This window comes from Staurois parvus, unplaced genomic scaffold (assembly GCF_062004578.1).
Source record: "Staurois parvus isolate SC_StPar_1 unplaced genomic scaffold, SC_StPar_1.0 ptg000635l, whole genome shotgun sequence".
Lineage (NCBI taxonomy): Eukaryota > Metazoa > Chordata > Amphibia > Anura > Ranidae > Staurois > Staurois parvus.
This window is the reverse complement of record NW_028318431.1, coordinates 5,190,868-5,203,095: the sequence shown is the minus strand read 5'-3', so window position 1 is coordinate 5,203,095 and position 12,228 is coordinate 5,190,868. Positions and strand designations below refer to the sequence as shown.

General features: G+C 49.3%; 1 protein-coding gene across 1 annotated transcript in view; it reads right to left on the bottom strand.

The window, feature by feature from the left end:
- Positions 1-12,228, bottom strand: part of LOC149449199 (uncharacterized) — a 109,335-nt gene that overhangs the window by 80,849 nt on the left and 16,258 nt on the right. Inside the window, exons 6-7 of the mRNA XM_089693692.1 lie at positions 10,453-10,581; positions 8,479-8,702 (exon numbers count right to left, since the gene is read on the bottom strand). Of these exons, the coding sequence (XP_089549818.1) occupies positions 8,479-8,702; positions 10,453-10,581 (353 nt within the window). The remainder of the gene's footprint in view (positions 1-8,478; positions 8,703-10,452; positions 10,582-12,228) is intronic.

Here is a 12,228-nt window from a genome sequence, read left to right as displayed (position 1 = left end):
AAAGTGCACGGCAGCGCCGACGTGTGGAGCTGTAACTACGGTCAGGGACAGTACATGTCATTTACGGCCCACTGGGTGAACGTGGTGCCGTCACAGCCGCACCAGCAACTTGGACAGGTCACGCCGCTTTTGCCTCCACGTTTGCACGTCCTTGGTCCGGCAAAGATGTCCGCCTCTACCACCTCTTCTTCCGCCGTGTCCTCAGCCGCCACCCCCGTGCCAAGTCCCATTACCCGACCGGCATATCACATGTGCAGGGCGCAACGGTGTCACGCTGTGCTGCACCTGGTATGCCTTGGCGAACGTAGTCACACAGGGGAGGAACTTCTCAGTGTAATGAACAGAGAAATCGACAGATGGCTGTCTCCACGCAAACTGAAAATCGGAACCATGTTGACCGACAACGGAAAGAACATGGTGTCTGCTCTGCGTCAAGGAAGGTTGTGCCATGCGCCATGCATGGCTCACGTGTTCAATCTGGTTGTCAAGCGGTTCCTAAAATCCACCATCCCACTGCAAGACATCCTTAAAATGTCACGTAAACTTTGCATGCATTTCAGCCATTCCTACACCGCAAAGCACACCCTCCTTGAGCTGCAGCGGCAGAACGGAATTCCACAGCATCGCCTGATCTGCGACGTTGCAACAAGGTGGAATTCAACCCTACACATGTTAGACCGCCTTTACGAACAGCGAAAGGCCATCACCGATTTCCTGATGTTACAAGCGGATAAAGGTACTCCCCTGTGTAACTTCGATGTCAGCCATTGGCAGCTCATGCGTGACACCTGCCGCTTGCTCAGGCCCTTTGAGGAGGCCACGCTATTCGTGAGTCGGCAGGACTATGGGATGAACGACGTCATTCCTCTGTTGCACGTCCTGGAACAAATGCTGTTAACAATGGCTGGTCAGGGTGCGGTAGACGTGGCGCACAGATCTCAACGCCACATGACCCCTGTGGGGGCAGGACAGGAAGAAGAGGAGGAGGTAGAGGAGGACATTGGTGCTCAGGAATTATTGAGTGAAATGGGTGGTTTTTCCACTCAGCGGACAGGAGTGGAGGAGCAGGAGCATCTGGTAGAGGAGGAGGAGGAGGAGACAGAGGACCCAGACGCACCGTGGCAGTATGCTGTGGAGATGGAGGCAGGGAGTCCCTCGCATTCCTTGGCACAAATGGCCCATAGCATGCTCGGTTGCTTGCGTAGCGACAGCCGAATAATAACCATCAGACAGAGGGATGACTTTTGGCCACCTTGTTGGACCCTCGCTACCGTTCAAAAATGGTGGCCTTTTTCACACCTGCTGAGAGGGAGGCCAAAATAACGTACTATAAAAACCACCTATGTAGTCAGTTGGTCTCTGCCTTTGTGCGCCAACGTCCATCCTCAGACACTGTGGGCCCTGTGCGCTCGCGTTCCGCTGCCATGGCAGCAGGGGAGGGGTGGGGTGGTAGGAGCAGTGGCAGCTCCACCAGCAGCGGCTGCCTCAGTCTGCAGTCGATGATGAGTAGCTTTCTTCACCAGCGCAGTGAGGAAACTACTAACCAGCCGCAGCAGCAGCAGCATCAGGTGGACCTGGAGCAGGACCTCAAACAACAGGCTTGGGCCTACTTGGACAGCACCCTGCCAACCGAGGTAGACAATCCCCTTGACTACTGGGCAACGAAACTTGACCTTTGGCCCCAACTAGCTGAATTTGCCCTTGAAAGGCTGTCATGCCCGGCCAGTAGCGTGGCATCGGAGCGTGTGTTTAGTGCGGCAGGAGGTATTGTAACTCCGCGGAGGACACGACTGTCCACCCAAAGTGTGGAGAGACTCACGTTTGTGAAAATGAATCAGGCGTGGATTAGTCTGGATTTCAAACCACCAGTTCCTGACACAACTGACTAAATCCGCCATGAATCATGCCCCAAACATGTGCCACTTTCAGGTCTCCTCACACTGCTGGTGTGTTCCATTTTTTGTCATAGGGTGCTGGCAGATTACGGGCCTCCCATAGCTGCTGCCAGGCCCCTAATCTGCCATGGGCCCCTATACCGCCTCCTCATGCTGCTGCCAGGTCCAGAGTCTCTCATGGGTCCCTGTACGGCCTCCCATTGCTGCTGTCTCCATCGCCACACTCTGCCATGTGCCACTTTCAGGTCTCCTCACACTGCTGGTGTGTTCCATTTTTTGTCATAGGGTGCTGGCAGATTACGAGCCTCCTATAGCTGCTGCCAGGCCCCTAATCTGCCATGGGCCCCTGTACCGCCTCCTCATGCTGCTGCCAGGTCCACAGTGTCTCATGCCATGTGCCACTTTCAGGTCTCCTCACACTGCTGGTGTGTTCCATTTTTTGTCATAGGGTGCTGTTAGATTACGGGCCTCCCATAGCTGCTGCCAGGTCCCTAATCTGCCATGGGCCCCTATACCGCCTCCTCATGCTGCTGCCAGGTCCAGAGTCTCTCATGGGTCCCTGTACGGCCTCCCATTGCTGCTGTCTCCATCGCCACACTCTGCCATGTGCCACTTTCAGGTCTCCTCACACTGCTGGTGTGTTCCATTTTTTGTCATAGGGTGCTGTTAGATTACGGGCCTCCCATAGCTGCTGCCAGGCCCCTAATCTGCCATGGGCCCCTGTACCGCCTCCTCATGCTGCTGCCAGGTCCACAGTGTCTCATGCCATGTGCCACTTTCAGGTCTCCTCACACTGCTGGTGTGTTCCATTATTTGTCATAGGGTGCTGGCAGATTACGGGCCTCCCATAGCTGCTGCCAGGCCCCTAATCTGCCATGGGCCCCAGTACCGCCTCCTCATGCTGCTGCCAGGTCCACAGTCTCTCATGGGTCCCTTTACGGCCTCCCATTGCTGCTGTCTCCATCGCCACACTCTGCCATGTGCCACTTTCAGGTCTCCTCACACTGCTGGTGTGTTCCATTTTTTGTCATAGGGTGCTGGCAGATTACGGGCCTCCCATAGCTGCTGCCAGGCCCCTAATCTGCCATGGGCCCCTGTACCGCCTCCTCATGCTGCTGCCAGGTCCAGAGTCTCTCATGGGTCCCTGTACGGCCTCCCATTGCTGCTGTCTCCATCGCCACACTCTGCCATGTGCCACTTTCAGGTCTCCTCACACACTGCTGGTGTGTTCCATTTTTTGTCATAGGGTGCTGGCAGATTACGGGCCTCCCATTGCTGCTGCCAGGCCCGTAATCTGCCATGGGCCCCCGTACCGACTCCTCATGCTGCTGCCAGGCCCGTAATCTGTCATGGGCCCCTGTTGTCGCTTGTTGGCATATTCCGCTCGTTCAGATGCTCCTTCTCCTGCTACTCCTCTTCACGGATTCCGTCAGCAGTCTTTCTTGGAATCCGTTTCCAAGAGACAACAGTTTGCGAGCACGCACCCGACGGTGCAGAAGCTGAACGTCCTCCTGACCAAGTTGCTGCTGCCAGGCTCGTAATCTGTCATGCGCCCCTGTACCGCCTCCTCATGCTGCTGCCAGGTCCAGAGTGTGTCATGGGCCCCCGTACCGACTCCTCATGCTGCTGCCAGGCCCGTAATCTGTCATGCGCCCCTGTACCGCCTCCTCATGCTGCTGCCAGGTCCAGAGTGTGTCATGGGCCCCCGTACCGACTCCTCATGCTGCTGCCAGGCCCGTAATCTGTCATGGGCCCCTGTACCGCCTCCTCATGCTGCTGCCAGGTCCAGAGTGTGTCATGGGTCCCTGTACGGCCTCCCATTGCTGCTGCCAGGCCCGTAATCTGCCATGGTCCCCCGTACCGACTCCTCATGCTGCTGCCAGGCCCGTAATCTGTCATGGGCCCCTGTACCGCCTCCTCATGCTGCTGCCAGGTCCAGAGTGTGTCATGGGTCCCTGTACGGCCTCCCATTGCTGCTGTCTCCATCGCCACACTCTGCCATGTGCCACTTTCAGGTCTCCTCACACTGCTGGTGGTTTCCATTTTTGTCATAGGGTGCTGTATGGCCTCCCATTGCTGCTGCCTCCACCGCCACACTGTGGCTCCACACTCTGGTTTTGGCGCCGTGACTGCCCAAATGAGTGAAGTGTGCGGTGATTCTAAGATCGACGGCACTCATCTGCATGTCATACTGACTGTCAGTATTATTTCTCTTCCCCAGCAGACTCCAAGGGCATTTAAATTAAAGGTACAGTGTTCTGCACTAATATAAAGGCTCTCTGAAGCCTAGAAACACCCTTTTATAAGTTAAATTCGCGGCGAATATATTCGACTCGAATCTAAATTTTTTCACGAATTCGCCGAATCAGTCGAATCGAATTTTTGAATAATTCGCTCATCTCTAATTATGACACTTCATTAAATATTGAACCAGGGATTATGAATTGGGTTTTGCCAGTATGCTTTCTACTACTAGATTAGCTCTGCAATTAGTCTGTGCCAGCTGGCAGTGAAGAAATTGGTAAATCATTGCTGTACCACCAAAACAGTCTCTGAGGGAATTGATAAAAGATTTCATTAGTTTAATCGAATTACACATTTGTAGTATATAGATTGAATTTGACATTATTTCTTTTGAACAAACAGATAATGTGCAGTCAGCACAGTCAGCACTTTACTTTTCTTAGTAGTGTACATAAGGCACTGTGTTCTCTTTAAAATAGATTATTTCTTTAAATTGTAGTTAAAGCAACCCTGACACTATAGTAACGTGTTTAAATTAAGTCATTCCTGTAAAAGTACTGTATGTAAATGCACTGCTACATTTCACTCTGATGCTGAGAAATATTCAGGAGAATGTGTGCATAACACAGTTTGTGCATTCGCTTAGTGAGAGCTATACATGCATCAATGTGAGCACATTCATGAAAATGCACATGTGCAGGAGTGAGGATGATTATGCACATTAGGGGCTGACATTTTGGTGCCTGGTGACCTATTTAAAGCTGTACAGGAATTCAGAAGATAACTGAGTGGTCATCAGCTTCTGTGACCCGTGACCAAGTGTTGTGCTTACATCTGTGATCTAACCTGGCTTTGTCTTGACTCTGCTTTATGCTATTTTATTACTGACTCCAGCTTGGGATATGACCTTGTCTTCTGTCTGCTGATTTGGTACCTACTTCGCTCATCTGATACTGACTTTGGCCTCGCCCCTGACTCTGCCTTTGCTTTCTGCACTCCTGCATTACCCAGAGCATCTACTGGCCAGGATCTTCTACAAGCACCCATGCCACGCTGTGCCCTGTATACCCTGTAATTCCAGGGAAAACAGGACAGGAGGTGTACAGAAAGCCCACTTGTCAACTTGGTTCAACTAGGTCAGGGCTTGAAATTTGGCGAGCAGGCGAGTGGAAATTATGGTGGGGGTGAGTATGTCCCCCAGGGCCATCTTGCTGAGCAGGCTCGGAGCTCAGGCCGGATCTGTCATTGGCACTGGGAGCCGTCAGACTGCTCAATAGCTGAGAGCAGTGAAAGCAAAGCAAGGAGTGTGTGCTGTGCTCTCTGCCTCCCCCTAGAGCAGTGATGGCGAACCCATGGCACGCGTGCCACAGCCGGCACGCCGAGCCTTATCTGTGGGCATGCCAGGAGAATACTGTATTTTTCGCTCCATAAGACGCACTTTTTTTCCCCCAAAAAAGGGGGGAAAATGTCAGTGCGTCTTATGGAGGGAATATAGAGCGGCCGGTCCGGTATTTCCACCGCCGCCGTCTCAGAATACCGGGCCGGCCGCTCAGCTCTGCAGTGGGACCGTACCTGTCCCTCTATCCAGCGGCGCGCTGTCTTCCCGGCTTCTGTAGTGTGCGTCCCAAGTGCGCATGCGCAAGAAGCAGTGCTCTTTGTGAATGGTAAGGCGGTACCTGGGACACATGACAGATCCCAGAAGCCGCCGGACCAATCACAAAGCGCAGCGCTTCTCGCGCATGCGCACTGGGCATCCGGCTGTCCGACGAGCGCCCACACTACAGAAGCCGGGAAGACAGCGCGCGGCTGGATAAAGGAACAGGTAAGATAAAAAAAAAACTCTGCCGAAGTAAGAGCGGGTACCTGTCAAATTCAGGTACCCGCTCCCCCTCCCTCCCCAAAGGTCAGCAGTCATCTGTACTGTCCGCAGTCTCTGGTCATCCCTGTGCTTTCCGCAGTCTCTGGTCATCTCCTGTACTGTGTCCGCAGTCTCTGGTCATCCCTGTACTGTCCGCAGTCTCTGGTCATCCCTGTACTGTAAGCAGTCTCTGGTCATTCCTGTACTGTGTCCGCAGTCTCTGGTCATCCCTGTACTGTCCGCTGTCTCTGGTCATCCCCTGTACTGTCCGCAGTCTCTGGTCATCTCCTGTACTGTGTCCGCAGTCTCTGGTCATCTCCTGTACTGTGTCTGCAGTCTCTGGTCATCCCCTGTACTGTGTCCGCAGTCTCTGGTCATCTCCTGTACTGTGTCTGCAGTCTCTGGTCATCTCCTGTACTGTGTCCACAGTCTCTGGTCATCTCCTGTACTGTGTCCGCAGTCTCTGGTCATCTCCTGTACTGTCTGCAGTCTCTGGTCATCCCCTGTACTGTGTCCGCAGTCTCTGGTCATCTCCTGTACTGTGTCTGCAGTCTCTGGTCATCTCCTGTACTGTGTCCACAGTCTCTGGTCATCTCCTGTACTGTGTCCGCAGTCTCTGGTCATCCCTGTACTGTGTCCGCAGTCTCTGGTCATCCCTGTACTGTGTCCGCCGTCTCTGGTCATCCCTGTACTGTGTCCGCAGTCTCTGGTCATCCCTGTACTGTGTCCGCAGTCTCTGGTCATCCCTGTACTGTGTCCGCAGTCTCTGGCCATCCCTGTACTGTGTCTGCAGTCTCTGGTCATCCCCTGTACTATGTCTGCAGTCTCTGGTCATCCCTGTACTGTGTCTGCAGTCTCTGGTCATCCCTGTACCGTGTCCGCAGTCTCTGGTCATCTCCTGTACTATGTCCGCAGTCTCTGGTCATCTCCTGTACTGTGTCCGCAGTCTCTGGTCATCCCTGTACTGTGTCCGCAGTCTCTGGTCATCCCTGTACTGTGTCCGCAGTCTCTGGTCATCCCTGTACTGTGTCCGCAGTCTCTGGTCATCCCTGTACTGTGTCTGCAGTCTCTGGTCATCCCTGTACTGTGTCCGCAGTCTCTGGTCATCCCTGTACTGTCCGCAGTCTCTGGTCATCCCTGTACTGTGTCCGCAGTCTCTGGTCATCCCTGTACTGTCCGCAGTCTCTGGTCATCCCTGTACTGTTAATTAGTTTGCACTACTGTACGAGTTGTTTTTTCTAAACCAAAAGCTCGATATTCAGGTTTCATTGCAGTGTTGGCACTTTGAAAGAAATAAGTTGGTTTTGGGTTGCAGTTTGGGCACTCGGGGCTCAAAAAGGTTCGCCATCACTGCCCTAGAGTGTAGTACCCGGATCTGTGAGTGAACAACGAAGTACTGCAACTTTTTATGGGGGGGGGGGGGTGGTGTGTGTGTGTGCGTGTACATGTGTGTGTGTGTTTGTGTGTGCCTGTGTATGTATGTACAATTGTACATGTGTCTGTGTGTATGTACATGTTTGTATCTGTACATGTCTCTGCGTGTATGTACATGTATGTGTTTGTGTACATGTGTCTGTGTGTGTGCACGTACATGTGTGTGTGTATGTACGTACATGTGTCTGTGTGTACATGTGTATGTATGTACATGTGTCTGTTTATGTATGTACATGTGTCTGTGCATGTACATGTATCTGTGTGTATGCGTGTCTGTATCTGCCTGTGTGTGTATACATGTGTCTGTGTGTGTGTGTACATGTGTCTCTGTGCGTGTGTGTACATGTTTCTGTGTGTGTGTGTGTGTGTGTGTGTGTGTATATACATGTCTGTGTGTGTGTACAGGTGTCTCTGTTTGTGTGTGTTTGTTGGTGGCGAATAACTCTAAGGCCTGGCTAGTAGCTCAGGACTTGAAATTTTAAGCCCTGAACTAGGTACATGACAAAAATCTTCTGCTGAGGTCAACACTGAAGCCAACACTTCCGGGAGTGTTGAATTCTTGGGTCCCTAACAACTCTCATTGGTTCTTCCTGCTGGCTTGCACCTCACTACTGTATCTTGTAATGGATAGACGAGGTCAAAGGGGGGAACTAATGAGAGTTTCAGGAGGGAACTCAGGAGACCAGCACACATGAAAATGTAAATTTCAGTAATCAGATACCTACTCAGAAAACAGCGCAACTTTGTTAACGTTCTTATAATTTACCAGATTTAAATGTCTTCCTATGGGGCTTCTGAAATAGATTATTGCCTTTTGTCTTTTGTTCCTTTGTGGAACAACTTTTTCATTCCAATGCATGTGGTTGATGATCCAACCTCCTACTCATACACCTGTGTATATTGCTTTAGAGCAAAGATGGTACTCAGTATGAAAGAACATATCTGCCTAAATTCAGTGTTGAGGGTTCAGAAATTATAGAATTGTACAGTATCTAGCAGTGCTTCTCTCTGCACAACAGGTCTGATATAATTCAAATTGATAGTTACCTCATTTTTCTGATTCTGATACATAACAGTTGGTCGTAAATCCATGAAAGCAATATACTGCTCCACCAGTAATGTAGTCATTGAATCCAGTGAGGTGCTGGGATTAGATATGGTCATCACAACCTGGACCAGAGGCACAAGCACAAAATAGTCTTCTTTTAAGAGGCTAACTTGGCTGTGCTTGTGATAGTAGGACAATACATTCCGCATACATCTTCCTGCATCTAAGGATCCATAAAGAAACAATGAGAATCTATGGTTCTTAAGCACAAATTATTCCATCAAGGAACACAACACTATGCTCAAGATGTCCTAAGCCCTACAAAGAATTGGTAAATAGTGTAGTTTGCTATGGTAGGAAGAGCTATATCCCATTGTGTCACTTTTTCCAGGCTGGGATCCATATTAATGCGTTTTCATTGACAAACCAGTCAGGGAACAAGAACACTCCAGTCTTGCCATTATACAAGCCAAGAAAAACACTAACTGAAAAATCAACCATAGTAAACTGGAGTATATAGTGTGATATATAATCCAAGTCTAGGACACCTAAGATAATGATTAATTCCCCAAAGTTTTAACATTTATACACATAGCACCAAAAACACATCAAGCACAGATCTAACACATTTCATACTGAATATCACTCTTCATCTAGCGTTCTCATCTCTCTCAAGATGACATTAGGCATCATTTTCAAGTTATAAGTAAAATACAAATAAATACACCTGGGAGAGGGGTGCCAGGAGCCCAGTACTTACCACAAAAGATACAATAAACGAATAGGTGATTTAGTGTGGAAAATTTGTGTTGCCTGACTGTACAGGGCTTAGGGGGACCCAAAAACTTAGCGGCTCTCAAGGGGGTAGTGCTAAAAATCTATACCCAAATAACAGTAAGCAGTGGAGTTACCCTTTATGTCATTAAGTGTTTTGTATCATTCTGGTCTGCTCATAATATTAAGGCCTAGTAAAGTTTGGGAAAATACCAACCAGGTTATTTTTTTCTGAACCAGAACTGTGGTTCAACTGGCAAACATCCAACTTTTACTTGTTTATCTGTTAAGTCACAGGCCTCATCAAAGTCTTGTTAAGTTGACCAATCTGACTATATATGGTATATGGTGATGCTTTTATTTTAGTTTCCTATTTTTTAACCCTTTCTAGCCAGTGGGAACCTGCTTCCGTTGGGAGTTGGAAGCAGGCTTACCGGTCATGTGATCTCTGTGATCAGCTGTCACAGTGACCATATGGTAAGGAGTACATTCCTGGTTCTGGGGTCATAAACAGTGACCCAAAGCTGTTGGTGATCAGTTACTGAACTGGGAGCACCAAGTGAGCATACTCCCACCATAAAACAGAATCTCTGGCTGTGCATAATATGTGGTACCCCAACATTAAAGATTCAAGCCCACCACTGTGCTGCCACACATATGCATGCAGCAGGCCTTAAGAGGTTAATGTTGAACTCCACACAGGAATAAAATACACAAATTAATGCAGCTCTGTATTCGCTAATTCACTAGTACCTGAATTTGACCTGATACCAGCTTTTTGCTGTCCTTGTACAACAGAGCTCAGACTGGCAGAAGCAGCACAAATAGCCAGTTAGTTGTGCTGCAGTGCTCATGTACTAACAAGGAACATGATGATAGGAGGAATGACACAGAGATGAGCTCATCAAGCTGCTGTTTTTTTTTTCATTTCCCAGTAACCGGCTGTGGGAGGGACCAGACCTGTAAGTGTTCAATAACTACAGGAAAGAAAAAAAAGGACTTCTGCTCTGCTACAAAGGGTTGTGCTGTGTGTTTCAGAGCTGTCTAAATCCCAGGACTGGATGGACAGAAATCCAAATTCTTTGCCTTCAAGTTACAAGTGAGTCCTCTTGGTGTACATCATTTTGTATTATCTGATGCTACCTGTTATCTTTTAGTCTTCCAGCACTTCTGAGGTTAGTTCAAGCTACAATACTTACTCTTGTTGTCTCTTAGGCGCTGTAGTGTTTGCTCTTGGGAAAGCAGAGCATCACAATGCAGTGCTATCTCCCTTTCAAGGACAGACCGGGCCTTGTTCAAAGACACTTGTGTTAAATATTCCATGCGAGCTGTGACAAGAACCCAAAGAACAAAACAAAAAAAGAAAGTTAGACAAGGAAAATATTATGCTGAAATAACACTGACAATAGCAGTTATTTTTACTGTAGCACCCTCCTAGTCAGTTAGGGAGAGCTATATCCTAATGGTTAGACAGGGGTGGAATATCAGCCTAGGTGTAATAGTGAGAGTGGTCAAATTTCAGTAAGGAGCTGGAAGGCTCTGCAGACTCAGCCCTCTGAGACATTCCCCTGCCTAGAACTTTGGAGAAAGTTCTAGAAGCAATGGACGGATGTAAGGAGTGGCTGATCTGCATATTTAAGGGACTTTGACCAATCCCCAATAGGAGGCTTGGTAAGGGGTCAGAATAGCCCTTAAATATAAGTGAGCCTGTCCAGTGAGAGGGAAGTCGAGTGGAAGAAGGAGAGAGGAAGATGTTAGGCTGTGAGGAAGGAGGCTGCAAGGAGGCCCAGTGGGATGGGGCCCACCTGTAGGTCTGGAGCTGGAAAGGGAGAAAGCTACGAACTCACTGGCCCCCTGAGAGAGGACCATTTGTATGACAGGGAAGGAGCAGCCCAGCTGATAGGCCTGGTAGCAGCAGCAACCCACAAGTGGTACAGAAGAGGATCTGAGTGAGTACACCTACACCCCCTGGGCAGATAGGTGATATGAGCACTCTGGTGGGAAACCATATCAGCCCCCTACTTGTGGCTGTTTGCCGCTTTAAAGGGACAGGAGCTGGATCCCCTGCTCAGGGATACCTCCAGATTGCTGGGTGAAGAGTTCATCTAGGGTCTGGGGTGGTACACTAAGGAGACGCTAACTAGCTCTCCAATAAAGACCATGCTGTAGAGAAGGCTTGTAAATTTTTCCAGGACATTGTCCTTAGCTATCGGTAAGCTTGGGCATCCTGTACATCCCTAACCCTATGTTAGTTTAAATACCCTTAATGAACAAATAAAACCAAAGCTCAATGACTGATTTTTGACCCTGAATGCAAGCTTCTGTGGAAAAGTGTGATGCCAGGCTGTGCAGGACTATAGGGGGATACAATTCATCAGCAACTCCTAAGGGGGTAGTGCTACAGTACTATAGGTTGAACAGCCGGGTCTGTTTTACAATGTAGGTGTCTGCTGGTATTATTGAAGTAAACCCAGGGTCTTGCAGTCTTCATTAAAGTTTATATTATCTTTATGCTAAATTATAAGGTCATCAGGATGCAGTAATCGAAGTATGTAACTAATAAGCAAGACTCTCCCATACTGTTCTGGACAGGAGTACCCTCATGGGCCGATATTTCCTTCCAGCTAAGACCTCATGCTCACTTGGTAGAAGACACAGGTGCACCATCCTGCCCTGCTGCCAGCTCTATAAGAAGCTTAAAGATCTGGATGATGCACTAAGTGGAACCAACATTTAGGGTAGTATGCACTGGGGACCAATGTCTGTTATGCAGACTGCATGTGTTCTGGGAATTCATCTCTGGGTGTATACTACCCTAAAGATAGTGACACTCAGTGCACTGTCCAGCTGCAACAGCTTTCAGCCTCTCATAGAGTTTTACAGACTGCAGGTAGGGGTGCTTGACGGTGAATCCATGTCTTCCATCTGCATCTAAATGCTGGGATCTCTTGCACTGGGGCTAAACACTCAGTGTG